Here is a 27915-nt window from a genome sequence, read left to right on the forward strand (position 1 = left end):
ATCGAGTGCAAAACGTACCTATAAATGTAAATGCATTTTACAAATGGGATATCTTCCGTATGGTTTTCAGAAATACGAATAGCGATATGTACAGCTGAGAAGTAGACACATAAATGTGAAACTAATTGGGATGTATTAACAAAGTGTAGATTATATAGACAACAAAGTCAAATATGATTCTTAGTAGGGGGGTTTGGACTGATTTGAAAAATCTGTGGCCAGTAGAACATTCCCAAAAGTACCTCGTGAAGCGTGATGATGAACTTGAAATTACCGATGGATACACAAAATTGTATCTAGAAATTAGAGGGAACTGTCTATTTGGCTACAGTACTAATGAGTACTCGGCAAATCAGAATTGCGAACCCATCGCGGCATGGATACTGGAACACGTACACATCGAGATAAAGACAGATACTTTTGTAAGTGCGTATGACCAAGATTACTTTGCAGCGGTGGAAATATTTAAAAATTCAGGTTCGTTACATTTTTATACCTCATGTGCCTTTAGACTCACAAAAGCCCTTTTTGAGGATATTCACAAATTCTCAAGGAACAGCAGTTGACTTATGTGATAAATTAAACAAATGCAGTTTAACCAATTTAAAGCGCCTAGCAGATAAAGATATGAACATATCTGCGCAATTGGCTTTAAATCGATTGGAATCGCTTAAATATGAACATTCATTTATTAAGAGACAACAAGAAGCCTTAAGGCTAGATAACACTCTGCTTCTGACGCAGTCTAACGTAAACAAGCAGGTATTTTCAGAATATGGAAGAATATATGCATTGGAAAATGCACAACTAAAAAAGGAACTTGAGCAAACACTTGAAGTTTTAAGGGACAAGGATTCAACAATAGAGTCCCTTAGAAATGAACTTAAGATTTACCGATCTAAAATAAGCGAGAATCAGGCCATAACCGATGAGTTGAAGGAAACCATAAGTTCCACAAATGCTGCTATTGATGACGTTAACTCTATACCAGAAAAGAGACTTCGTGTAATGTACACCAAAAGGACCAGACAAGCTAACATGTTATCGCTGAAGCTTTTAAATTCTAAGCACGAAAATTCTATGGTACTAAGCAAGTACCATTCACTCAAACATGATATGAATGAGGAATTGGACAGAATTCATGCAATTCTGAGATTCGATGATATGTACGAAATGCTCAAGCTTTGGATACTATGTAATGAATTAAAGGTAGACTATTACGAAAAAATTACGGACATGACACAAGAGGAACAGGACAAATTACTAAAACATATTGAAATGGCTCAAGAAGATCTCAAAGTTGCAATTGTTATTGCACGGGCCTCCTACATAACTTATCGTACCGATATTTTCAATCAAATTTTAAAATCATGCCGAATAGGAGCACATCCCACATTTAACAAGTCACAGGAGATTATAAATGAATCATTCGAACGACTTTCGTGGATATTCCATCCTGAAGTATGCAAAATGGATGACCAAAGTACTGAACCTGTGTGGATAAATTCCACGAAAATGACGCAATTTCTCGAACACAAACTTTATAGGAACGAAATTCCATGGTATAATAGGCTTTCATTTGCCTCTGCACTGAAACCGGTACTAAGCTATGACGCATGTAATAAAAACGAGTTGGAGCTTAAAAAACAACTCTATTATTGTGTAAACCAAAACTTGAATCTCGGACAAAAGATCAAATCTCTAAATAAGCAAATAGGAAGTGATGCGCACTGGAAGAACATCTGGAAAAGGGCACATAAAGTCTCTGCTAAATAATTGTTGACTATTCATTAGACAAGTCATTTAGCCTTTAGCCCATATGAATCTTATACAAGTCTCCCCGTCCTTTATTCAGTGAAAGATGTAAAGCTTTCTTGTGTATCATCCGAGTCTCCGGATTTATACCCAGATGCTCCAATATATTTTCTGGAGAACAAGGGTCTTGTGCAGAGCAACAAACTCAAGTCTTTGATAGAGCAGGAAGTTTGTTATTTTGTCCTTGAAGAGTATCTTTCACTGATAGAATCTAACGTACATCTTCTTAAACTTCTTTTTATGGTGCCGTTGTCTGCTCCTATTGCCATTGGACTTTGTCTCTTGATTCTTGGGTTCCTTGTGTACTACTACATTAAGACTTGTAAGAGCCCACAGTATACATTGTGGAGGCATTTGATAACATAAATGATACAACTGAGGTAGCAATATATGGTGCACAAATTTATGGCAGTTTCAAGGAGTGGAAGTTGATGCATTAAACATTGCTGACATTAACATTTATGAGCTCATAAAGAGTCACTTTAGACACTGTACAACATTTATCGCAGCTCACGATGCAAGTATCTTGCGTTTCTGCACTTCAGTCTGGGTATTCCACGACGGATCCCTAATTAAGATCTGCAAAGCAAAGGACATTATAGACAGTGAATCACCGTCAAAGATTATAGAGGATTGTGTTTCAGAGACTAATTAATGAAGTAAGAATTCAAATAATAATATTTTTCAGTCTATACCTCATGATATCGGTATCTCAATCGTTTCATATAAATTTACTCATTACCTATTCGTCATGTATTTTAGATTTGCTCATTAGAAGAAGCGCTACTACATTAATTTATACACTGCTAAACCGCAGTTATATGTTATTTTTTAAAATACTACCATTAGAAGGGCAATAATACACATCTTTGGTGTGATAGTCAAGTAACTTGATCTTATACCAAGGCTATAAGATGAATTTGGATCCTTGAGGTCCTCAAGTTCAGTATAAAATACAGATGCATCTGTAGGTTTCCAAACATCTCCATCTTTGTGGTAGTATCTACTGTCTACCGTACCTAGATTTTCATCGAGAATGTTAAGAGATACTAGAATTTGCTCATCTCGTCCATGCGTTAGGATACTATAACACCTCTCACGGCTATTTTGAATTTGCCAAATTCTCTTGTTACCATCCACTATTGCTTCCAAATACTTTGATTTTGGCTCATAAACGGTGTATGTTACACCTCCAAGAGTGCAAGTCGCAACCTCAAAGTTTGTTCGGTCAACATTGGCAATATCTAGAATATATTGTATCCTTTTAGTTTCACTTTGCATTTCCATAACTATTAGAGATAACCTAGAGTCTGAGATTGGTACCGACAATTCTCCCTTAATCTCAAAGTAGAGGATCTCTTCTGTTTTCAAATCTGCTATAAACAGCTGTGCAGCTCTCAGTACACCATCTTTACAATATGCCAATACCTCAGCACATCTTTTGCCGTCATTGCTTGTCCATATCTGTGTTTTTCCAAATATAACACTAGTAGCGTGGTGTCCACATTTTGGTGTGTATGTGTATAAAATGTGATCACCACAATCCAACCTTTTCACTACAAATTGAGAACAATCTCTCTTACTCTCAAGGTTTAGTTGGAACCTGGAAAGAGTGGTCATTCTTGATCTTATGTTGGCCCTTTTATCCTCAAAGGTACCATGATCTATAGGGTGCCACTGGTCGGCAACCTTTTCATAGTATTTATGGGATGTTTCAAATGCACACTGTATTAATGCTAGTCGAGCTTCATTGTTCTCCATAACGATCATTACCTCAGAGAGCTTTGCAGAGTCCGATTCAAATATCGTCACTCCACCTTCAATCAATTTATTCAGGTTGCCTTTTCTTGGTATATAGAAAATGGATTCCAAATCATTGTACTCTTTTGTTTTAACCAGACAGAGTTGAAATCTATTCTGGTCTGTGATATCCAAAGTTAACCTTTCAGTTTTGTCTTCTTTGGGTTCTATGGCGACCGCTAGACCCAAAAAGGCAAACCAAAGGGTAAAATGCAAAAAAATCATCATCACTACATAATGGAATTTGTCTCTAAGCAATTTTAATTCCCAAAATGGCTAATGGGGAATAGTGCGCACACCAAAGAAAAATAAAATCCATTACAACCAACTAATGTGAGCCGCAAATATCTTGCCATATTTATATTAATCTTAAAATATAAAAGTACAATCCTTCCTGACAAAAAAGTCCTGTACTAACCAGGTAGAGACCCTGGAATCCATGGCAGTCTCACAAATACTTGGCGTAACTCCATAAAAAGTAGGAAACTCAGGGATATTGTATAGATCTCTGAGGTTTTAGTATAGATCATTGGCGTATTTACAAATGTGTGCGACAAAAGTGAGAAAATGGCAATGACATTATAGTACACCAAGGGCTATACCCTTGCTTTAAAAATGGGCAGTACCCTTGAAATCTGCTCTGGACGTTTTAAAAGTATCATGTCGGCAATCCACATTATGTTTCTGATCTCTTGTTCCTTGAGTTTAACCCATGCGTAGAATATACCAAAGTGAAGTTGTTGCTCAAAACTCATCTCGCAAAGTCGCACGCTCTCCGCGTAAATAAGATCCTCAAGGGACTTATCACCCGTATCGTAACGTGTCAAACGAGTATCCGCCTATATGGTTGCGTGTAAATGTGTGCGGTGAGAAACAAACCCCGTTGAGATTTGACTTGCAAGCTTCATACAGATGGGAATACTTTGGAAAGGGTGCAAGAGCAGCTTGAAGTGTTGTTTCATTGTATGCCTTGCATAGCTTATCTGTTCCATATGGATAGAGATATCCAATCGATGTGTACAGTTTATTCCTGTCTTGTATCACAGTATTTGTCTGATTTAGATTTATGCAATTTAGGGTCAAAGATAGGGCCCTAAAATCCGCCTCCGTCTTCAATATATGACTCATAACTTCAGCCGTAGTGCCTCCTAGAGATATTGAAAAGTTATAAAAGTCCTCAAGCCAAAGCTTTTTCAGCGTACTCTTCATAATGGCAATGTTTGTAGAATCCAGTGGTGACCTCTTGTCTGCAAATCCAGCACCTGAACCCATGTAATTCACAGTGGTTAAGTATCTTTCAAAATATGGGCCTGTATACAAGTGTATCTTTCCATTAAAAGTATAACCTATTGGTGTGTCGCATAGGATAATCCTATACAATTCCTCTGTGGATTGACCAAGTTCTGACGATATAATCGCCTTTATTCCTCTAAACCAGCCTATTGGATCAATACGTTCCAAAAGCTCTTCTGGCTTAGTTTTGTTCACTATTCCCTGCAATAGTGCAATTAAATTGTCAATCATCTTTTCCCTCCTGAGGTAATATATAGGATGGTGTGTGAGATTTATTAAACTTACGCGATAAAGTCTAGAAATAAGGCGAGTTTTCCGTCAGATTGTTGCCTGAGGTACCTAATCAATGTAATGAGGCAGCAATATGCAAACAAACGCGTAGTCATTCGCCAATTTCTCTTTACACAGTTTTGCAATTATATTCGTGGTGATTTGAGCTTGTTCATCTATAAAAACGGATGCATAATCCGTAGATTCAAGCACAGTCCTTAAATCTTCCAAACTTTCTGCGACTCCCATCTTTTTGTAGTCCATTGCTGTCAAAAAGCTGGACCGATAGCCTCGAACTACTCCTTCAAGGTAGCCGTAGTTGACATTAAATGTACACAACTCCATTTTATATAATGTGTCGTATAAAAGTAGTGCAACAATTACTGTGAGGTGTGTTGAGTGTAGCTGTCACATGGTGACCGTCGAAATAGATTATCTATCCATCTCTGTCGTCGCCAGTCCCTATAAAACGTCTTACCAGCAAGTCGATTCGATATAGTATATGCTAACTGCCATGCGTCCTTTGATTCGCGAATAGTCGAAACCGAAAGCTCGATTGAGGAGAACTCCTTGATTCTCTGCAGGAGCGCATTTATCTGGTGATTTGAAAGATCCCAAAGCGGTCTAAATATCTCTAGATCTTCAAAGGCACGGTCCAAATGCCTCTTCGTTGTATACAAGATGTTCCTTTCCCAGGTCCCACTCTTGTATCCAGCCTCAAATTGCAAGAGTATGAAGAATAAGAGTAGAGTCTCTATTCGCAAAAAACAGTTTAGTAATGCTAGGACCGATATGAATACCGAAATAATCATTGTAACGTTGCTGTTCATCCAAGAAAACATATTCACAAACTTCTCGTAACGTGTCATATACAAATTTATCTTGCAGTTGGCATATGTTATCTTATCCTTAAACTTACGTAGCATCCCTATAACGCTAAGTTTATTTTGAGATGATGCATCGTCATCCGAATCTTGATCGTAATCAGAGAGAGGATTTGATCCTCCTGTTTCATCCCTAGTTTTTTTCGTCCTACCCCTATACACACTACGGATATATCGGTATATTGTTCCTCTTTTTTCTTTTTGCAGCTTTATATCTTCTAAATCCTCTCTAAGGTGTGGAGACTCCATGCGTTCAACTGAATCATCATTTCCTTTTTCCCTGGAGAAGGTAAAAAAGAGGTCATCTTCATAAAGATCCACCGAAGATATTCTTTTCAATCCAGATTTATCATCCCAAATATCATCGTTAAAAAAATCTGCAGCGATGGGTTGACTATCCATGCTAGAATCTGAATCTTCAAAATCGTCAACACCATAAACAGTTCTCTTTTTTCTAATTCCTTCTACTCCACTTTCCTCCGTCATAAAATCTGAATCCAGAGTAGGGTTATATCTGTGTGACTCAATATCATCGGAATCGCGTGTATCATCCATAAACGTATTTAAGGGAATAGATATATAAGGTTCTATATCCATGCGTAATCTCTCCGGTAACATAAAACAACGTCGTCTTTTTCTAAGTTTAAACCAATTACGTCCATCTTTGGGCACTATAGTACATATATACGGTTTTTTGAACATTTCATATTCACGTCTAGCTGCATCACTCATTTCGTGATCCAATTTTATTTCATCACATGCATCTCCATGTGTTGTTTTCATACCTAAAATTAACTTTATAATCATCCAAATAATTTCTAGAGAAATTTTTGCCATATCTAGTATAACACAAATTAGTAATACAATCAACAGTGCAAAAAATGCTTCCATAAGCTTGAACGTGAAAAGAGTGTTTGTATCTTCTGAAGAGTATGGTGTTTCGCTAGTAACGCTATGCACGTCATCAATAGCGGATATTTCACTAGTATAGCTTTGAATATCACTATCAAGCTGCGATATTTCACGACGGGATAATTGTTCCTCAGAAGGTAATGCAGGAGTATATAAATTCCTAGCACTTGGGCAGCCTGTAGGAGTTATACTGGGAGTCGTGTTTTGTGATGAAGAATTATATTCTAATGTATCAAGCTGTGAGGTCTCCAAAGAAGATAAGTTTGAGGGCTTTAAGGAAATTTTAAACCTGTCGAAGAAACGTGACTTTGTCTTTACAGCTTTAGGCGGATCCTTTAATGGAGAAACCTCATATTGCCCCTGATCCTTTTTTCGTTCTTTGAATGCCTTGAACCTTGAAAACAATTTTTTCACTGAATTATTCTGTTTTTCTGGCTTCTTTAAATTTTTATTGAAAAATAAAAATGAACGGCCAGTATCCTGCTGATATTGGTTTGTAGTGGTAATGGTACTGGATAAAGTTTTGTCTAGTAGCGGCTCTTTTTCGGTTTGTGATCTTCTTTGTATATCGCCCAATCCTCCAGCATATTTAAATGAACTTTTTCCCATGTTTCCTGATGTATACATGCATAGAGATGGTCTCCTCTTTGATATATCTGTATATTTCAGAGTTAGTATCCACTGTCTTCTGCGTACAAATGTAAAGGCTGTTGAATCAGGTACCCATGCAGCATTCCAATTTTTAGCATACACCCATCCATTTTTGTCAGTTTTTGAATTTATGACAAGGTGGGCATTGTATTTTGACAAATCATCCAGTTCAGTATCCTTTCCATCCTCAGTAGAAAAATGACTCCTCTCATAAAATCGCAAATTCGCACTAGAAAAATTTCCAAACATAAACCTACGTTCATTTTCATATACTTTTAATTTTTTCCCCTTTATACCACTGCAAATTTCATTGAAATTCACAAATTTATTACTAGTAGACTCAATTGAAAGCTTTTTAAACAACTTGTTTTTATGCATCAAGTGTAGTATGTTGATGTCAGAAATACCACCAAAACAGGTAAGGAAGATCATATACAAAAAGTACTTGATTGTAAATATTACATTTTTGTATGTGGACATTGATGTTCTATAAGGAGGTGGATTGTAAAATACCTGATGAAACCCATCCAGTATTTCATACTGGCCTCCATTTATGCTGGAAAATACAGACTCTCCCATCTCTGTAAAAAACATAGCAGCAAGATATGACAGTACTATCCCTCTATGACTGCAACAATCCACCTGTGTGCCAGAAAACTTTGGATAAAGTACAGAATCATTTAAAACATGTTTAGATGTCACAAGTGGAATACTCATTGTATAAACTGAAATTTTCTTTTCACTATAATCCCGAATGTGTAATGATTTATCTGCAAGGTTGCTATTAGGCTCTATGGTATGTTCTGGTTGTGAACCGTGCAATGGCAAAAGTACATTATCTACTGGAACATTTAGAACTCCAGAAACATCTGTAACAGTAAATTCCTCAGTATATGGATTGTCTGCTGTTTCTTGTATATCATCCTTTTGCTCTTTACCTGCGATCTTTGTTGCACAAGAGGTAACATACTTTGCAGAATCACGACCGAAATATTGTGATTTAATATCAGACGTATGAAAATACCTAGAAACCATCAGGGTTTTATATACCGCATCTGGATTAATGGATTGGGCATTCTCCCTCAAAAACGAATGTTTCTTGCAACAAACTACACACGCTGATTTAGGTAGTACTAGATATGGGTAAATTAAATATCTTGGCAATAAAAAAATCAATATTGGGTACCTCAAGAGCCATTCCGATATTTTTATCTTAAATGACGGATGATTAGATATTAGATACCTAATAATCGGTAAGGTTGTCCATAATAAAAGCCTATTTGGGAATACTCCAAAGGAAAAAATCAAGTACGCAAGCCAAAAAAACGACCTTTCCATGTGTTTAAATTCTAGAACTGATTTTATATAATGCCAAAGTGAACTAATATGCTTGTACAGTGGTTTTATCCTCCTAATATTTGACATTAACATTTGAACACCTGCAGTTACCGAGGCTTTTGTAGCCTTTGAAACATATTCACCATGAGATCCAAAAGAAAGGGTAACTGGATAGAAAAAATCTCCCAATTTCCTAGGAATTATTACAGATAATTCAACAAATCCATTATTATTTAGAATATCCTTTGGATTGCTAACAGACAAGACTGTAGACTCTAAAGAATAGTCTGTTGGTTCTATCCTTTTATAATTTAGAGGATTTAAAGCGTGTACTACTTTAATCATGCAAGTTTTAACTGTAGCTGGCTCTTTAATTCCGATATCCAAGTCTTTTATAGATGCACTTCCAATATAATTGTCTGAACTGTGGAAAAAATGGATCCATATGATCTCTTGGGAAGTATTCTTTAAGATTGGAATATATATACAGGCATCTTTATTGTACATAATACTCTTTTTTTCAACAACCTGGTTCTTTTCTGTAGTATTATTGGCGTTCAAATTTAAAAGCCTAGTGATTACGCTGGTCCCTGGTTGCATACCCGTATTTGTACCAGATTTGTAGCTTCTGACATTTATGTGTTTTTTATAGCTGTACCCTGCTCCAACAGCCATTAACATATCCTCCTCACTTGACTCAGCCTTTTCATCTAATTGCAAAAAATTTCTCAAAGGAACTAAACTTCCATGATCTGTATTGTAATACCTTCCCGTTTCTGTTATGTTTACTGGTGTTGAGTCTTCGTTAATACTCGGTACAAACGTAAATATTGTTTCATATTCATATTTGTAGAGTGGTAAGCTATAAAAGCTGCTCCCAAATTCAACGACACAATAAACTTGTACATTCTCAGAGATTGGTAGATTAAACAAACGAGATATGCTTATTTTCATGTATGTAAATGAAGCACCTCTCTCTCGAAAATGTACATCACTACCTGTGGATGGAAAAAAATCAAATGGTTCCAAAAACCAAGGAGGTGTAAATTGCAAGTACTTTCTTTTGAATGGGTTTTTATAGACAACATTATACAGAGATCCGTATCTTGAGGTCTGTATAAGTGCAATAACCCAATCCTGAAAAGTAATGTTTATACTTGCTTAAACTTACAGTTGCGACCTTGTGGTTGGTAGCAGCAAACCAGACATGATCTTGCGATTCTGCCGGGTTAGTTCCTGGCTCGGTATTATTCTGTGTGAATTTTTCAAAGACATCATGGATGCTATCTTCATATCCAGTGCTTAAATTTTGTTTGTTTGAGATGAACTTCATAAATTTTTCGGTACTAGTAACAACCTTTTTGGATTTTCTAAAGACTATTTTCCATCTGTATAAGCCTCCTATTACGTCTGGCTCTGCAGAAACTGTTGAACCTGTCAAATCCCAGACGTTTGTTGCTGTTTTTAATACATTTGACAGTTCTTGAGGGTCACATTTGTCTAGGGCCGGTGTTTTAGCAAATGTGTATAGTTTGTCGTTATAAAGAATAGTGTATCTCTTTCTATAACGCTTGGTATGTATTGCTCTGCGATATAGCCATTGCTGCATAATAAAATTGCATTCACATGGCAAATCCACGGCTTTGGATCTCTCAAGCCTATGGTATGATTCCATTTTTACAAAATTATGGCTTAAACTCCCATTTTAAAGGTAGTACTGTAGACGTTCGCGGTCTACACACCACACTGTACATATTCGATATTTATAGTAGCATTTAAATGCACATAATTTACAAATTATTGATATAATCTTTCAAAATACCTTCGATCGTATCCAATTTAGATTTCATAGAGTTGTATTTCTTGTTGAAATGATATACACGCAACGACTTGAACGATTCCAGATCACTATAATAATTTCTTGTCAGAGGATCAAAGTATTTTGCTGTTTTTCCCGTAATTACACAAGTTGGCGTGCTCTTTGTCTTTAAAGCAAGTTTATCCTTTGCGACCTTTCTGTAAAACTCTGGCAACATCCCAGTAGTAAACATGTATAATTCCAAAGGCTTCTCTTCTATTTCAGGTTTAACTTCCTTTCCGTCTGTCTGTATATTAGAGGATTCTTCATCCCCGGTGACCTCGTTTTTAACGTCACTTTGATTGGTAGGTTGTGTTTCATTTACTTGTTCCTCCTCGTTATGTACAACTATAGATAGTAGCGAGTTCCAACTAATCCATATATCATAGTGACCCTTGTAAACCTGTTTCTTTGGTTCATTGTACTTTTTCTTTTCATCCTCCTAAAGAATCCTAATGTTCTACCAAAGCACAAACCCATGCTTGCAAGCTTTCCAACGATTTCTTGTTTGCTATTTCGGTCTTTTTTGCCATTTCCATGAGTTCTTCCTGCGTAAAAACCTTGCTATGTGTAGGTTTTGCAGTCTTTTTGGCCGAAACTTTTTTCTAAAAGAAAAATAGGAATAAAACAAAGAATTACCCTTTTAATATCCCGGTATTCTAGCATCTCTTTAACAGCCTCTGTTTTCATTTTGGTTGTCGCTCTTCTCTCCCGTACAACCTCTGAAAAATTAAAGGACAAACGATTACAAACATACCTTCTTGTGGAGTGTATACCCTAGGTGTACTGGGTTTTTTTGGCTGGGATTCAGCAGCCTAAGTGAGAATGATATTTTTAATGCCAAAATACCCTCTTTCTGGCAATGGCTTGCATTGTCCTCTTGTTACGTAATAAGACTGGATCAACGTAGGCTCCATGTTTTTTTTTCTTGCGTTCCTTTAAGTGGGATTCATCAACTTCTCCATCAGATTGTTGCTGTAGCATGTTTATATGTGGAAGTTGATAAGATTCATAAACGGGCAAATATGTGTACCTCTTCAGGATCATCAAAGTCGGAGTCCGTGGAATAGGCATACTGTTCCTCCCCTTCACTACAGTTGTAATCATCATCTACAGCGTCTTCATCCCAGGTAGAGTGTCCCCAAAACTGAATATCCTTTTCTAATTCTTCGCCAACAAGTTTGGAATACCTGAGGGTTAAAATGTTGCACAGAAGATATTTACATGGGAGTTTATAATCTTTTCCATGTTATAAATTCGTTAAACTTACTTTTTCCCGCGATTTTCACGTTTTGGCAGCTCCAGAGCGATGCCGACCTTCGATTCATCGAAGGAATCCTCGCTACTGTCGCTGTACTCTTCAGAAGAACTCATTGTGTATTAATTAAATGCGATAGTCCCACAATATGTTGTAAATGACCTGTGCTGTGCACATTTGGCACCAGGGATTTCATACCACCATAGAATCGAATATCTTGCCCTAAAACAAAACATACCATTCACTTTTTAGGATGAATTATAACACACTCTTCGATTAGTTTAATATTTAGGATTTTACAGCCGCTCTCATATTAGACCTACATAGTATGATTCCTTTATAAACTCTGAATGGGCCCTTTCCAGGTGTTGAGAAACATAGCTTCTAGGCTTAGAGTTGCTGTAGATTCTAAAAATTCTCACACATTTCATTATTTGGCAAAGAGTGCCAATGTCTTAAGCAATGCGACAAAGCCGAGGGGTGTCAATGACTGGAATGTATTTTTTAGTTACCTAACATACCTCAAAGCTAACGCTAGAGAGTGTAAATTTAGAACTTGTGTAGCAATATTGATCAATTCCTATCATTATCTGCTACAATACAACAAGGCACATGGATTTAACAGTGACAATAGTCTAATATTGGAATGGAATGTAGGAGAAATAAGGAATCCAGGTATTAAATCACTTAATTGCGATGAGGTTGAATATCTAAATCCTTTTTCAATACTCAAGCTACTGGAAAATCTATCGGGAATTAGGCTCTTTGATCGTATCTACAGAGGCCGTCCAAAGGTCTCAAAAGATAGAAGTAGTGAATCTATTGATGCTGGAAAACGAGAAAATTATGATCCTTTGGACAACTCCAAGTATTCCAAGCTGTTTCAGGATATAATTGATGACATTCCTGAGAACTCATTCACGATCGATCCTTCAGACAAAACAAAAAATAAAGGAAGGCTACGATACCGAACTACTTCCCTCATATCCCATCCTTCTATATTATCTTTACCATTTTATTTTGAGGTTTATAACTTTGAAAAATCCCTTCCTAACTCTGGTTATATTTTAGCCTCGAGCAATGGGTTTTTCGTCGTGGAGCATGTCATGGCTCAATTTCTTTACCAAGTTTTGGTGTTTCTAAAAACATCCAAAATCTCGCCATCGGTGTTGTGTGTACTATCTACACGTCTTGCAGTCATAGTCTATGGACCAAAGTTGCGCAAAAATGATAATATTGTTGTTACCAGTAAGATCGATGAATCATTCAAAAATATAATGGAATACGTTACAAAAACTGTAATATCAAGTGATAAAGATGTGAGTTTTAGGTAAGTATAATATACTACATCTGTTTAACTCTGAACGTAGGTCCCTTGTCTATCTCGTCAATACTGGATTACACAATCCTAGGGTATTGGATTACGTATCATCACGTATAATGAAGGCTGACGATCCTATAGATCTACATTATATAGGGAAACTCACTTTTGTATTTACTAGGGTCCACTATGATAACGATAAACTCTACGAAAGGCTTGCACAAATGATAAACAATCATAGGGAGTATTTCACTCCTACTGTTACTGCAAACCTAATATTCAGTTTTTTCAGGATTTCAAAACTAGACCTAGTGAAAGACAAACTCTTTAATAACCTCTATAATTATCAAAGTATGTTGTAAATATTTATACTCTTAAAATGTAGGTGAAGAATATTACGGATGTAAAAAAAGTCTTAAAAAATCCCTTTTATCATGGTTAGAATCCAATAATCATACGGATCTCCTAAATACAGTAAATGCAGCAGTAAATTTATAATGTACATTTATTCATTAAACATTTCATCATCAAAATCAATGTTATCCCACGCTGAATTCGACTTTGATGGTTCTGCCTTTGGTAATTTGTCATCGGTAGATGGTTCCCCTTCAAATGATGGTTTATCTATAGTATTTCCTCTTACAGGTGATCCAAGGTCTACTAGCAATGCAGTTTCTGCTGAAAACTTTCCGTCGGTGTAGAGCCTTGTTCCTACAGGAGAATCCACCTGTACCAATTCATCGATCTTCTCAAGTTTATCAACAGAAGCCGCTTTAGTGTCTTCAAAACTTACAGCACTTTCATAACTACCAATGTTACGATCTATATCCCCGTGTTCACCTTCTCCACTAGCATTCTCTTTGTTAGTTTCAACATTTGGTTGACTGCTAACCTCTTCGAAAAAGTCCCAATCGGTATCCCACGCAGCTGATTTCCTTTTATTTTCCTCGTCTATAGAAACAATTCGACTTTCTGCAGCCAAAGGTTTCCTATCGTCAACAACAACTCCGGTATTATCATTAGTGAAATCCTGCAGAGGTGTATTTTTTGAAGTACTTGCAGCCAAATTTTGCTTTAAAAGGGAATTTGAACTATCAGAGAGTATTTTTGTGTCAAATTCCAAATCCAATACTCCTGTAGGTTGTACAAAAATCAACTGTATTGGCGTAGTTCTTTGTGGAAGAAATGAAGTCAAGGAATCTATGGATTCTTGCAAAAAGTTTCTCTTGATGTCCATGCAGCTTTTACTTAAATCTGCATACATCGTGTGTAAATCGTCATTTATCTCTTTCAAATGTGCGTTCTCATCTTCTAAACTTTCAACCCTTGATTTTAATTCACAAAGGGGTCCATTGTATATCTTTGGCGATTCCTATTCAGTGTCAATGTGGGTATCAATAACAAACCTGTCCAGATTCTTGTAAATCGTCTTCTGCATCACTTTCACTAGCCCTATATTTCGTTTGCATTCGCTTCGGAGTATACCTGAAAAATGAGCCCATATTTAAGGGTTGCGAAGCCATAAGTTTGGCAATGGCAATTGCCTTATCCTGCCGCTCCAAAGCATTTGCGATTCTATTTTTAACAATCTACATTAATGTGTAACAGTAAACGGTAAAATCACCTCATCAGTCACTTTCAGACTGGTATTGTTCCAAAATTGGTTCCTTTCTTGTTTTAACATCTCAATGTGGCCCTCAGCCAACTCGAGCTTCTTTTTAAGTTCGTCAATTTCTGTCTTGTATCTGTAAAACTCTCCACAACGTCTCTTCATACTCTCGAAGGTGCATTTACCATCATAAATTATTTCTATATGGTATTATATGACTGGTAAATAAGAAAAGAAATAGACAAGGCATAGTGTGTACGAAAAACGAACCATTCAACCTAGCAATGTGTGAGTCTTTTGACTTGATTGTGATGTCTGACTGCGTAAGTTGTGACTTTAAACTCATATTCTCGGTGTTTAGGAGCTGTATTTTGTGTTGGAGCTTGTCATTCTCATTCCTAAGCTGCAGCTGCTGAACCGCCGCGGATTCGATCTTTCTATTTACATCTCGTAATGCAGCGATATTATTTTCCAGTTGTTGAGTCAAAATCAAAATCGTTTCGTGGTTAGTCCTCAGCATTTGGGACAATTGCTGTACACAACCTTCTCCATAACGTACAACCAGACTTTCTAGGCACTTGTCGCGCTCAGACTGGTACAAATGACCAAGTTGCTCTATCACATTGTTAATGAAAACACCATGGGTCGTTTTTGTGCGATGTGAATAACTTTCCGTTGCGTTTGGAGTCTCAGAATCATCGCTATCGACAACTCTGCTGAATTTCGGCTTATTTGCGGACTCGCTCACATCCTCAGAGAGTATACCATCAACTATACCCTTTAAAAAGTTCATTGTTTAATATTGAGTCATAGTATTTATATAATATAGACGGTAGTGTGTATATCAACCACACACAACATTAACTGAAATTTAAAATCTCATTGAAATCACTAGAAACTAAAATGTGATAAACGTCAACTCCACTCATGTGACAAGGTTTGCTGGTGTTTATTCCGTGGCCCTATTCATGTGTATGTAAGATGTGTAACAGAATCCGTAAAGCAAGAGGCACATGTACATGAATGAAGTAAACGTACCATTGGTAAAATAAATGGCCGTTTGCTATCGATTGCTGTAGGATCTGAAAGGGAATTAGCAATCGACTTTATTGTAGGTGAAAAGTGCGATGAAAGAAGCTGGAGCTCCCAAAACGAGCTCTTTGTTTTAGACAATACTGAGAACCTCATACCATCCAACGATATCAGTTCCTGCAGTTTGGGGACCTTTGCCAGAATGTCTCTCACATAAATAAGAATTGGAGCAGCGATGTTGGAATCTATCACTAGAGATATGGATAGAAGCTCCTGCAAAAACTGTGCCAAAATCTCATTATCTGAGACCGCTTTTGAATTTGAAAGTAACGCAGACAAATTTTCTAGACAATCTAAAAACTTGTATGCATACAATGGTGATCCAAAGTTTATACTATTAGTCACGTCCAAGGAATTTCCACTGCCCTTGAATAACTCTCCTTGAACCAGAAACGGCAGTGCGTTCTTGCAAAGCCTTATGAATGTTTCATAAATCCATGTGAATTCAATATTCTTAACCATTTTTGCCAGTTTTATGGATGAAGATAAACCGGAAATCAAAACTGGTGCCTTGTTCATGTTCTTTAAAGCATTTCTGATCTCTGTTATCAACTCTATGCGTATATTGTCATCCATAATCATTCCGTATTTCCCAATCCCCTCTATACAAGATTGCATCATATTTATTCCGCACTTCTTTCTCAGGTTCCTAAGATTAGTGTAACTATAAGTAGGATACTAACTTGGTGTAAAAGGATATTGCCATTTCTAAAATCTCATTCTTGTACTTTTCCTCCCTAAAAAACATGTACAACAGTTGTAAATCACAAGATTTAAAGTATGCTTAAAATCTTACCTATTCTTTGTCTTCCCATGGCTTGACTTTTTTGAAGGAACAGAGGTATCAGTTGAAGATTCGGAAAGTGAATATTCATGCTACATTGTTATAAGTATAAGACGGTTATGCATACCTGCTTTTTATTTATTGGAATCCTGTTTATGATGTCTACAACAAGGTGGTTAATAAACGGTGATTTTAACATAAACTGCAAATATCGGTGTATGTCTGGAATCCTTCCACTGGTAAAGAGTTCGTTTATAGCATTCAAACACGATTTCGAATGTCTAGAGTATTTTAAAGACAAACTCAATAGCTCATTGCAGACTCTGTTATCAGCACAGGTAAGTCTAGAAATTAAGTGAACACAAATACTTTCATTGCTCGTTATACCCAAGTCTGCATTTGCGGTAGGACTGGAATATCCAGCCAAACTTGATCCCTTTTTTGCAGAATTAGAACTTCCCTTTGTCAAATTTGAGTTTATAAACTTTATTAGCTTATCCCTGAGTTCCAGAGTGTTTGTAGTTATCGCCTTCTCCTCTTCAATAACATCACTTGCGTGCATCCCTTCAGCCTTTTGGACAGCGTTTGCTCCAGAATCCTGCAATTCATAGCTTACACGAGGCAACATGTGACATATTACTGAAACTAGAGATAAGAGAGCAAGTCTTTTTACATGATCTAACAACGGTTCGGGTCCTCCACCCCTCTTCTCAACTATTTCAAACAAAACATTCACATCCTTCAAACTTGACTCTGGATACGTTATAGCCTTTGTACAAATCTGCGAAATAAACTCTTTATACTCTTGTAAAGTAGAAAATGTCTTAATGTCTACGGGCTTGGCGCCATCTACTGCCTGCTTTCCCTTTTTTCCAGGATTCTTTGATGTTTTTTGGGCTTGTTTTGAGGAATCTCCTGGTCTATTGTTCTTCTTTGCCTTTTTAGGAGACGCCTCTGCGCCAGAGCCACCCTCTGGGCGCTTACTCATTTGCAGATTAAAACTAGTTTATAAAATATAATGTATAGTGAAATATGTATACAAAAGACTATATGATTTCAGTTTCGTGGCGCAGATACTCCCCGATATCAGCCTAAAATGTTGGAATTGCGAGAGTGTTACCAACCTGATGGATAATGGCAACGTCGTCTGGAAGTGAATTCCTCAGATTCTCGGTGGATTTTGACGTTATTCCAAAGCCAAGTGGCAGGTTATTTGACATTACAACAACACCGCCGTTTTGTGGAATTCCTTCACTCATTTGTCCAATGTTCTTCTACAAGAGTATAAGGGTACATACCAAACAAACCTTTGGGATACTGTTTCCGTAGATGAACGATTGATCTCCAGACTTTAGCCACACTTTGCTCTTGGAATAGTGAGCGAGATGATGCAGAGCCGTAATGTGCAAATGGAAATTCCTCTTTTTTGTGAATTTGCCCAGACAGATGCCAGCAGATACCTGTAGCTCGTTTGACCAATGCACTTAAGTACTCACTAGATTCTTGTTATTGATACATCCGCTATACTTTAGAACCATTTCACTGTAAAATTTCGTGTTTAAATGCGTGACGGATGAACAAACTTCATGTAGTAGACCCGCTCCTTGTGAAGACGAAAGTAATGAGGACCGAACTCATTATTTTCGACCATTTGCAGCACCTTGTCACCAATACTGTACATTTAGTTTGTAATAAGCGTAAAATGTCGGCCGAAACTGAACGACCGCAGAGATGAGCAAAATATCATTTATACAAAAGAATTGAGAAAACTAACTAAGCTGCAAGCTTCTTGAATACTAAAGCGGCCTCGTCTTCACTGAGTGGTCTCATTTTGTAGCTATATACGACCAGTAACTGCGATAGAATCTACGACCAACAGCTCCTCACGCTACCACTCAGAAAAGAGACTATGTAGCCATAAACAGTGCAAAAAACTGGCTATTTATTAAGAGAATATTTACGATAGTAAATGTTTAATATGCGATGGATATAGAGTGATCTTCACGGGAATCGTCGGCCAAGATCATCCACCCGGATGAACCTGCCGTCGAGCAAAGAAAATCTAACTAACCGATGCCAATTTGTTTGACTTTTTACCAGAACCTATGGCACGTGTATAAACGACGGAATGGCAAACCAGGTATCAAGTGCAGTAGCGAACTCCTTGTACTCTCCAGCCGTGAGTCCTCCTTATCTAATAGTCTCTTCCTCTCCTTGTCAATTTCTAAGTACTCGGTGTTTTCCAGAAAACATGCAAGATCAGTATGAATAGAGATGAAATGTGTAATAACCTTGATCAATGAAGTAGGAGAGTTCCCTCTGTAAATTCTTGAATTCACGATCGGAAGCGAGCCACCTAAAGAGTAGTGAAGATGTCTCAGAGACTGGTACTTCTTTTGGCAACCTATTCTAGGCTCTAGCGCGGCGCATCTTTGGGTAGCCAGGTCTCTTGGTCCCTAGGGACTTGCGGTAAAACCCTCGCAAGATGCAGATAGCGCACTGCCAGAGAAAAGGAAGTAAAAACATAAATACGAGACAAAATCACCTTTTGGGGGCAATCATTTGGACATCAAGAGTAGGTATGTTCCCATCTTTCATGGGATCACTGTGCTGCTGTGATAATTGTTGCCGATGTGCTAGATCCCCGGAAACCGATGACTGCAAGAAGGATATCGGCGATGAAGATTTTAGGAATGGTGAGGGTTTTGAAGGTGGTAACGACCTAGAAGGTGAACGTGGTTGCAACGGAATCTTTGGAGATGATGAGTGCCGTTGTAGTGATGATGGGCCCGCGGCTCCATAAGCCAGACTGAGCAGAAGGAGTGATTTTATTAACATTTTAATGGCGTAATCAAATTCCTTCGTGAGAGATTATTGATGTTTTTTCTTTAGCATCGGTTTATCCCTCTTCCATCATTCCTGAATGCCTTCTTGACGTCGAATGCGTGCCAGTGCATCGGTGTTTACGAACTACAAATTAAATGTTTTGTAATTTTTTGTAAAATTGTAAATTAGATTTGCAGCATCTTTCAGAGTGCAATAAACGTGACTGTATAAGGAATAGCTTGAGTTTGCAGTGTATACGCTCTTACCTACTGTCGTAAAGCGAACTCCTATTCCGTGTGTAAAATATATGCAAAGTGTGTAGCTGATTTTAAAAGAAGGAAAGTGTGCAGGATTGTACGTACTGTTTACATGAGATAATCACAAGAACGTTGTGATGCGTGTGTGTGTAGCGTCGTTGTGTGATGTTGGGAACGTGAGTTTATTTTCTTTTCTTCTCTTCTCATTATTCCCTTGTTCATGTTGTTACGTGAATAGTTTGCACACTTTATATTGTGACTGTATGTAATATAGACTGCCCTAAATGGAGTCCAAACCGTTGGAGAGCTCTGCCGACACAGCGATTAGTGTGTCAACCCCTGCAGGTGGTACACCTGCAAACCTACCAGTAGCTGTTGAAACAACCGCTATGCCTGTAGCAAACGGAATAAGCGGCGCAACTGCGCAACCAAGTGTTGCTCCTACTTTAAATGGAATAGCTACGACAGCACCTGTAGACAGTGAAATAAAACAGGAAGTTGGAAGCTTTACCAACAGTCCACAGAGGAAATCGGTAAGCTTCAAGAGCGGGAAGAGATCCTCAAGCAAGAGGTTTATTATTCCGCCACCAAGAGCCACGCCCTCATCCAGCTCTGGCTTTCCAGGCGTTAGCTGGAATAAAAGAATGGGCGCATGGCTCGCGTTTTATTATGATCAAGGGACAAGAAGAAGCAGAACCTTTCATCCAAAGTATTTTGATATGGATGTGGAGGTAAGTTGCGGAGGTCATATTTACATTTACTTTACAGAAAGCAAAGTTGGCTGCAATCGATTTCATGAACAATATTGAGAAGCAACCCCGCTGCAGTTTAAGAAAAAATCGTAGGGAAAAACATGAGAACTCATGGGCAAATAACATTTCAACAAATTTAGCCTGTGAGTATGAGAATCAGTACCAAGAGATTGCTTTGAGAAAAAAGCGTAATAAAGCAATCGCTCCTGTGCCTCGTGATTTTTTAGTTGATGGTATCAAGAGATCTCCATTGAGCTGTTCTACCCAGGCAAGCATTGGAGAACTCTACTTTGATGCCCTCAGGCCAAGGTTTCTGGCTAATTCTGCACTCGCTTTGGACGCATCGGGAATGGGATCTAGCGGTGCAAATTTGCTCGACAGTGCCCTCTTGAGAGGAACTATGGCTCAACCCGCGGCTAGAATGCCGTTACATGCCCAAATTGGCAATGGTAGACAAGATCTCCATGGAGATCGCAACGGAACACTTGATATTTTACACAATGTTTCCCCTACCCCAAAATCATCACTTTTGGCCGCTGAGAGAAAGGACATTAATGATCCTGGAGTATTTTCCGCTGGTCTTCTCTGGGGAGGCTGTCATAATGTTTTCATGAATGGCCATGATTACGGTCATTCATCCCAAGACTCTGGAAACTTTAGTTTACCGTCTTTTGATGCGGACTATGGCTTTACATCACCAGCTAACAGAATAGGAATGCAAAACATGATTGATAACTCTGGAATGGATTCTGCACCCCTATGTATAGGGCACATGGCCGACTATGAAAATTCGCCACTGGCCCATGACGACCCAGAAATAAGAAAATTAGTCCAATCAATTGCACCATCTGACTCTTTTGGGAATTCAAACTTTAGTACCTCGTATAACAACTGCTCGTCCACATCAATAAGCAGTCCGTATATGTCACCTTATACGGTCTACAATGCGCATGCAGCAGACGAATCAGCATTATCCATGGCATCCGGATTTCAAAATTTATTAATGCCTAGTGACTCACAGGTACAACAACACAATCACCGTCTCTATTCCCAAAGTTCTCCATTTGACATTTTGCCAATTGATTCGTCATAGGACGTTCTGCAGGATCACTGCGCTTTAAACAACCATGTCATTTTAACGTTTGGGCTTTTTTCATCCACTCGTAGTAATGCATTCAAACGTGCACATTTATGTTTAGTTTAATTGTACTTGGTCGAGTGATGCATAAGGTTCTCGTCTACATGTTTTAATAATTTCAATTCTGTTGTCCTACAGGTTATCACTCTTTCACTGGAAGCTGTGAATGTGTGCTCCAGCGATTGTTGAAAGATTTCCTCTCTATTACTAAGGACTCTAAATTATCGTTTGTTTTTTATAAGAAGAAATTAACTTAGTCTTGCTATTTCAAAAGATCTCTTCCGTGCTTCATCCTCTATTTCCCTAGCCTTGTAAAAATACCAGTAATATGTTCAGGCATAATATGGACTCTTCTCTGATATCCTGAAAATCATTGTTCCACAAGTTGTAAGGGACTTTTCAGACCTTTTTTAGTGATATCTGTAATGTCAAAGTCTCTATCCCCTCCTTTCTATTATCCATTCTATTTGTGTGTCCTGCATGGATTTTGTATCTCTAGAGACACTACGGTGTCTCACTCTCCAGGAGTCATCCAAGGAGGTCTTTACAGGACGGAGTGTTAAAGTACTTCATTCATTTGCAAATTAGAGGACCTGAGACAATGACGTACACGATCTTGTTTGTGGCGTCTCTATTCACAAAATTTGATTTAAACATGTTCATAGAAGATGCATATCTGGCCATCTTTATGTGTATGTATCCAAATCAGAATATATTTGTCATTAGACCATAATCGCAAGGTTCTATCAATATCGCTATAGTCTTTAGTCTAGTGAGGTGATGCAAGTCTTAACCTGTGCATGCACTTGTTCTGATCAAACGCCAAGATGAAGGTATTTGGTGTAATAACAGTCTACATATTTTTCACCTGGAACGTGCCTGAGGTAGCAGGTTCTGATGACCATGATTTTGTTTCAGAACAGAAAACTCCAGGAAACGTGATTTACTACGATGAATATGACTTATACCCACACCAATACCTGAATCCCTTGTGTAGAGATAGCCTACACGTGCCTAATCAAGCTCTAGTTCCACTTGATGACGGAGGATACTATGTGCAAAACAGCCTTTTAGAGTCAGATGACAAGAACCTCAAACAGGAGAGAGAAGTAAAGAGCATAAAGGACACCCTCCCAGAGATCAAAGTGATTAAAATCGAGGACAGTTATGTTATCCACTACAGTGCTCCGATAAAAGGGAGTGAGATAGTGAGAATACACTTTGACTGTGTTTTTACAAGTAAGGATATGGAATCTGTGGTTGTGTCCAAGATCCAGGTGAATGTGATGCCTAAACTGGAATATATTATTGGTAAAACGGAGCACCTCGTCCTTGATGCTTTGAAGGTACCAAATGATAAGCATCTGTCTTACGCTAGATTTGCTAGACCAGGAATTGAGACGATCACAGAGTGTAAGAACTCTGATCTCATTGTTAATAGTGGACAAGTTTCGATAAAGGAACTACAAGTTCGCACTCACATGAATGGTCTCACTAAAGTGGAATATCCGGATATCACTGACCATGTATCAAAGCACCAAGTCACGAATAAAATACACAAGATCGATTTGAAAAATGGAAATGTAGTAAATGAGAGTCTAGATGTAAAAATACACTGTAAAGACAATCCCAAGTATAAATTGAGATACAGTGCACTTGTTTTATCAGTCATTTCTGGACTCGGCATGAATCAGAGATATAGCGAAAAGATCGATCGCCTTGGAGAATCCGTAGATCTAGTTAAAATTGATACACAAATTGAGCCAGCAGTGCTGGTAGATGTACCAACAAACAAGAATATCATATACCCAAAGGACTGTCTCAATAAAGTTTACCTGGGAAACCAAGTTGTGAAGATTAGCGATATTGTGGGTGATCCAAAACTGTTAAGGATTACTGACTCGTTGAAAATTTTGAACCTGTCAACTTCATCGTCGTATAGAAAAGTTACAGTCTCGTGCTATACCAAGGTTACTCGGGGGAAAAGCCATAAAACCACCTGGATGGATATTGTAATACATCCCCTATGCAACTTTTATGACCACGAGTCTCTGGACTCCGACAAGAAGACGTGTACTCTCTTTTCTTCGGGCACTGTACAGTCGTTCGTGGCTACACCACTTGAGTATCAGCAGTTTGCGGATAAGATGAAACTTTACGAAAAATTCTTTGAGAGATCCAATGACCCTGAGGGGACGTGCAAAGACTGCTACTACAAGCCCATTAAGACTGGTGGTAAGGATATGTCAGTCTATACAAATATACCTGGGACAAAACAAAGACTTGAGATCAAAAACGGTGTTATAAGATTCAATCCAGTTTACATGTTGAAGAAGGTAGATGCCGGAAAGAGTGAAGGAATACTAAACCCATCTCAGATGATAAGGATGTACCTTCACAACGAAGAAACTGAGATTGGCAATGATGGCAAGGTCATTGTAAAAGACAAGGTAGATGAGAGTGGAAAGTCTATATTTTACATGGTACAGGCCGATGGCAGAAGTAGTATCAAGATTTCGTGCAAGGATTTTTTTAAAGACTCGGGATCATCCCAGCCGACCCTGTTCCCAAATGGGAAGAATATCGTCTACAAGAATGTTAGTGATGGGTTTATGGATCCCAGGACCATTGAGACTGTGCAATTCGGAGAGGAGTTTGCAGCTAGAGGAATCAGTCTACTCAAGAAACCAGAGACCGATGTGGACCTAGAGATCATATTGGATCAAGATAAAATGATACAGAGTGACCATGTTAAACCACTCTACTTTATCTGTAGCCATGATGTAAAAGGCGAGGAATGGGAGAAAAGCAGAGAACCATATGCTGTCATAGCTGTAGACCCGGGATACAGGTCTCAGAGGCTGCGTGGCTGTGGTACAAAGGAAGGTATTTTTGTAGATGAAGATGGTAATGATTCTGGAAGAGAATGCGGTTATGCTATTGACGATGTCACCAGTGTAGGATTCCACTGTCCAAGCTACGTCCCAGAGCACTTTTTGGAGGGGGACCAGGGAATGTATAAAGCAGAGGGTGATAAGGCAGCCGATAACCCATACCAACTCTTGATTAGATGCTATGATAGGTCCACGGCGACCCAGAGGACCTTCAAACCAAAGACAGATCTGGAACTCTTTCCAAAGCCAAAGTTTGCTGGAGAGTTGAGATCCTTATGGGTCTTTAACAAGGAGACCTTTGCAGGAAAGGACGTCAAAGAGGTACTCTGTATTTGTTACGACAAAACTGGAAAGGCCCTATCCTCCATCAGGGTCATGAATAACGCCGAGAAGGTGGAGCCAGAACCAGAACAGGCAAATTCCTGAGATACTTCTAACAAACCTCGGGATGAATAATTTTAAAACATTTTACATTCATAATCTCTATATATACAAAGTTTACAGTCCCATAAAAACATATTGATCAGCCATAATATCGATTACTAGAATAGCAAACAAATTAAGATGGTCCATGCTATCGTAAAACTGCAAGGTCATGAGAAAACTACATTTATAACGGGAGAAGAGTGGAAAATGTGTATTCCCGTGAAGTTGTTATCGTGTGTAGGTTCCTTGTGAATGAATGGAAGGTCAACGAGGGGATCTTCGTCTTCAGGTGGAGCATCTTCATAGACAATAAAAAGATGGCTCTTTTTGCCTAAAATTTCGGTTCTCAAATCTCGTGTGAATGCTGTCCCAAGAGTATGGTACGAGACTTTTGTTGCGCTCCATATCCAGAACCAGAATGCCCTTTTGGTGCTACAGTGTTTAGTGGGCCAATCATCCCTATGTTCATATTTTCTATAGGTTCTAATGTAACCGTCCCCCATGAACGCAATAGATAACTGAATGAATGAGTAGAAAAAGGTAGTGAATGTCGACATCTTGGGATGCTTGCCATTTCCTTGCATGGCTGCTCCATTGGCTCCAATACCCTTTGTGGCCTGGACACAAAAATCATAAACTACAGTTAAAACACCAATTATCCGCACATCATTAATGATCCTCCTTGATATACTCCAGTTTGGATAGTGTAGTGTGATTATAAAGAGGATGCCACAAATGAGTTCAACGATATAGAAGATCCAACCGAAATGCCAGTGCCAAGATTGATTCCATGGCTTATTTGGACCAATTTTGTGTTCCTTTAGGCAAAGTATGGTCAACGGAGGTATAGCCCCCGTGAATAATACTACAAGGGAGATGTTATATCCATTCTTGACACCTGCCAACTTGTAAGGTGCAATGGCTGGATAAAAGGCATTCTGAAGACCGAATCCAAACGATACCATTAAGATTGGCGATAGAGCCTGAATGAGTGCCGTAAAGAATGGGTCCTTATTTATATTTCCAGATGAACCAGTAGCAGAGCCTCCAGCAGGTTGTTTAGGAGTGCTATAGGCAACAATCCACACTATGGCAGAGATTATAGATAGTACAATGGACATTGCCAATTGCCATGAGACGATCCAGTAATTAACATTTGAAATCCGCAATTTTTCTGCAGCTGACAAAAAGGTGATATGATACAGAGACATTAAAATACCGGCTACGGGCATAGAGCCGAGAAAGAAGGCGATATCGCCTGAAGCTACATTACTAACACAAACCGTGCTTAATCCGTGAATGAATGATGTTGCAACGATTACCCAGTAGTAGAGTGTGATGTGACCCTGGGTCCCTCCAATGCAGTAAACAAACAGGATGATTGCGTAGAGGGAAGATATCAGCACTGCCAATACACTAGAAACTGCACTTATCCCATAACCTATGAATTGATCGTACAAAGTCATGAGTGTGATCCCAAAGAGTGAACATGTTCTGAACGAGATGATCATCCGGTTGATGTACAAGGCGACATAGCTCTGGCCGATATGGAATCTTCCAGCCGAAAACTTGCTGGCAGAAACCACCAACAAGAAGAGCTGGAACAGAGAGAATCCAACCATAAAGGCTGCCGCCTTTTGAAGGTTATCGCTGCCCTCAGCTTGCTTTGCATCGCTCATTTCTGTGTTCACCTGTGTCATTTAGAGCACAAAGCCAAGAAGATTAGAGCAGATGCAACTCAAAACCATCTTCAACTCCCTTGTCTGAGTCTACAAAATAGACAAGGACCTTCAGCAGATTAGACAGCATCGTACCGGGACTATACGGCTACATATCAACTGAAAAGTCCAAACATTTACAACTATGCGATAAAGAGAAGCAGAAGATGGATTTAGAGGATAAGGCTGGCCCAGGAAGAGAAAATTCTCACCCCATGAGTGCCTCTGTGCAGCGGCCATCAGCCTCGCCTACTACTCATCAAAGTGTCTTGTAGAGATGATATTCCTTTGTGCACCAGCTCATGTTCCGTCTGCTTGCCATTGGTAACCGTGAACTTGTTTTCCTCTCCTTTTTTGACAACGCCGATGACGAACCGCGCGGTTTAAACCACAGGCATCTCTGTCTAGTAGTTCGTACCAAGAGCAATAGCCGAGTCCAGGGCTACGCTCCGGTAAATGGGTTCATTCTGTGGCGGACAAAGAGAGGCACAGCCTTGTTATACGAGCAGTTAGAGACCCATTAATAGGCATGATACGCAGTATATTTGTGTTTAACAATGTAAATAGTCACTTGTGCTCTTTCTGTTCATGCGCCTTTGGTGATTAGGTTGATTGAAACTGCAACTCTTTGGGTTACAGATGCTGTGTGAGGGACCGCTCGGGTCGTTGTGACCTCGACTATTTAGTCCAGCATGGCTCTCCAATGGTTGTAATGCCCCTGTTAACAATAGCATCCTCCACATAGAGGAATTTGGGCGGATACAAATACGCAATGAGACTGCTAGACTTTTACTTCCAGGATGGTAGACTGAGTAGCATTACAGCTGAGGAATACAATGGACGCCAAGGGGATCCTTGTCCCATTGGTTATTTCTGCACAACATCCTTTGGTTGTACCGCAAGTCCATTTTTAGATGCAGAACAACGGGAGGACCTTGATACGAATTACAGATTAGACACCAATACACCCATCAGATAGATCCAGTTTGGAGAGGGGAAGCTCCGTGGACGACATGCAA

The 27915-nt window shown here is 38.7% G+C and overlaps 13 protein-coding genes across 13 annotated transcripts, besides 1 other annotated feature; 4 read left to right on the forward strand and 9 right to left on the reverse strand.

Moving 5' to 3' along the window:
• Positions 1 to 173: 173 nt before the first annotated feature.
• Positions 174 to 2470, forward strand: BEWA_008780 (hypothetical protein; the record flags this gene model as incomplete). The annotated part of the gene is made up of 4 exons (XM_004831075.1): positions 174 to 477; positions 512 to 1720; positions 1856 to 1983; positions 2228 to 2470. The coding sequence occupies 4 exons, from the start codon at positions 174 to 176 to the stop codon at positions 2468 to 2470; spliced, it is 1884 nt and encodes a 627-aa protein (XP_004831132.1).
• A 176-nt stretch (positions 2471 to 2646) lies between these two features.
• On the reverse strand, positions 2647 to 3843 carry BEWA_008790 (104 kDa microneme-rhoptry antigen precursor p104, putative; the record flags this gene model as incomplete). Its single annotated transcript, XM_004831076.1, has 1 exon — positions 2647 to 3843. The coding sequence occupies one exon, from the start codon at positions 3841 to 3843 to the stop codon at positions 2647 to 2649; it is 1197 nt and encodes a 398-aa protein (XP_004831133.1).
• A 126-nt stretch (positions 3844 to 3969) lies between these two features.
• Positions 3970 to 3997: a sequence feature (AT_rich).
• A 214-nt stretch (positions 3998 to 4211) lies between these two features.
• Positions 4212 to 5523, reverse strand: BEWA_008800 (vacuolar ATP synthase subunit, putative; the record flags this gene model as incomplete). Its single annotated transcript, XM_004831077.1, has 5 exons — positions 4212 to 4454; positions 4495 to 4925; positions 4962 to 5149; positions 5194 to 5247; positions 5285 to 5523. 5 exons carry the CDS (start codon positions 5521 to 5523, stop codon positions 4212 to 4214), a joined length of 1155 nt encoding a protein of 384 aa, XP_004831134.1.
• Positions 5524 to 5558: 35 nt separating this feature from the next.
• Positions 5559 to 10638, reverse strand: BEWA_008810 (hypothetical protein; the record flags this gene model as incomplete). Its single annotated transcript, XM_004831078.1, has 2 exons — positions 5559 to 10100; positions 10135 to 10638. 2 exons carry the CDS (start codon positions 10636 to 10638, stop codon positions 5559 to 5561), a joined length of 5046 nt encoding a protein of 1681 aa, XP_004831135.1.
• Positions 10639 to 10753: 115 nt separating this feature from the next.
• On the reverse strand, positions 10754 to 12195 carry BEWA_008820 (YL1 nuclear protein domain-containing protein; the record flags this gene model as incomplete). The annotated part of the gene is made up of 7 exons (XM_004831079.1): positions 10754 to 11263; positions 11298 to 11426; positions 11461 to 11543; positions 11579 to 11636; positions 11671 to 11796; positions 11855 to 12011; positions 12092 to 12195. The coding sequence occupies 7 exons, from the start codon at positions 12193 to 12195 to the stop codon at positions 10754 to 10756; spliced, it is 1167 nt and encodes a 388-aa protein (XP_004831136.1).
• A 234-nt stretch (positions 12196 to 12429) lies between these two features.
• Positions 12430 to 13898, forward strand: BEWA_008830 (hypothetical protein; the record flags this gene model as incomplete). Its single annotated transcript, XM_004831080.1, has 3 exons — positions 12430 to 13409; positions 13450 to 13751; positions 13786 to 13898. The coding sequence occupies 3 exons, from the start codon at positions 12430 to 12432 to the stop codon at positions 13896 to 13898; spliced, it is 1395 nt and encodes a 464-aa protein (XP_004831137.1).
• A 7-nt stretch (positions 13899 to 13905) lies between these two features.
• On the reverse strand, positions 13906 to 15802 carry BEWA_008840 (hypothetical protein; the record flags this gene model as incomplete). Its single annotated transcript, XM_004831081.1, has 4 exons — positions 13906 to 14772; positions 14807 to 14989; positions 15025 to 15209; positions 15280 to 15802. The coding sequence occupies 4 exons, from the start codon at positions 15800 to 15802 to the stop codon at positions 13906 to 13908; spliced, it is 1758 nt and encodes a 585-aa protein (XP_004831138.1).
• Positions 15803 to 15869: 67 nt separating this feature from the next.
• BEWA_008850 (hypothetical protein) lies at positions 15870 to 17873 on the reverse strand (the record flags this gene model as incomplete). Its single annotated transcript, XM_004831082.1, has 4 exons — positions 15870 to 15971; positions 16048 to 16750; positions 16898 to 16977; positions 17013 to 17873. The coding sequence occupies 4 exons, from the start codon at positions 17871 to 17873 to the stop codon at positions 15870 to 15872; spliced, it is 1746 nt and encodes a 581-aa protein (XP_004831139.1).
• A 58-nt stretch (positions 17874 to 17931) lies between these two features.
• BEWA_008860 (hypothetical protein) lies at positions 17932 to 18715 on the reverse strand (the record flags this gene model as incomplete). Its single annotated transcript, XM_004831083.1, has 6 exons — positions 17932 to 17976; positions 18010 to 18159; positions 18193 to 18345; positions 18382 to 18427; positions 18469 to 18558; positions 18660 to 18715. The coding sequence occupies 6 exons, from the start codon at positions 18713 to 18715 to the stop codon at positions 17932 to 17934; spliced, it is 540 nt and encodes a 179-aa protein (XP_004831140.1).
• Positions 18716 to 18817: 102 nt separating this feature from the next.
• BEWA_008870 (signal peptide-containing protein) lies at positions 18818 to 20069 on the reverse strand. The gene is made up of 5 exons (XM_004831084.1): positions 19978 to 20069; positions 19431 to 19855; positions 19177 to 19241; positions 19023 to 19109; positions 18818 to 18988 (listed from the first exon to the last, which is right to left on the reverse strand). Exons 2-5 carry the CDS (start codon positions 19721 to 19723, stop codon positions 18948 to 18950), a joined length of 486 nt encoding a protein of 161 aa, XP_004831141.1. The 5' UTR covers positions 19724 to 19855; positions 19978 to 20069; the 3' UTR covers positions 18818 to 18947.
• Positions 20070 to 20252: 183 nt separating this feature from the next.
• BEWA_008880 (hypothetical protein) lies at positions 20253 to 21813 on the forward strand (the record flags this gene model as incomplete). Its single annotated transcript, XM_004831085.1, has 2 exons — positions 20253 to 20699; positions 20737 to 21813. 2 exons carry the CDS (start codon positions 20253 to 20255, stop codon positions 21811 to 21813), a joined length of 1524 nt encoding a protein of 507 aa, XP_004831142.1.
• Positions 21814 to 22685: 872 nt separating this feature from the next.
• BEWA_008890 (hypothetical protein) lies at positions 22686 to 25178 on the forward strand (the record flags this gene model as incomplete). Its single annotated transcript, XM_004831086.1, has 1 exon — positions 22686 to 25178. The coding sequence occupies one exon, from the start codon at positions 22686 to 22688 to the stop codon at positions 25176 to 25178; it is 2493 nt and encodes an 830-aa protein (XP_004831143.1).
• A 167-nt stretch (positions 25179 to 25345) lies between these two features.
• BEWA_008900 (hypothetical protein) lies at positions 25346 to 26857 on the reverse strand (the record flags this gene model as incomplete). Its single annotated transcript, XM_004831087.1, has 1 exon — positions 25346 to 26857. The coding sequence occupies one exon, from the start codon at positions 26855 to 26857 to the stop codon at positions 25346 to 25348; it is 1512 nt and encodes a 503-aa protein (XP_004831144.1).
• Between the last annotated feature and the right edge of the window lie 1058 nt (positions 26858 to 27915).

Source organism: Theileria equi, chromosome 3, assembly GCF_000342415.1.
Source record: "Theileria equi strain WA chromosome 3, complete sequence".
Lineage (NCBI taxonomy): Eukaryota > Apicomplexa > Aconoidasida > Piroplasmida > Theileriidae > Theileria > Theileria equi.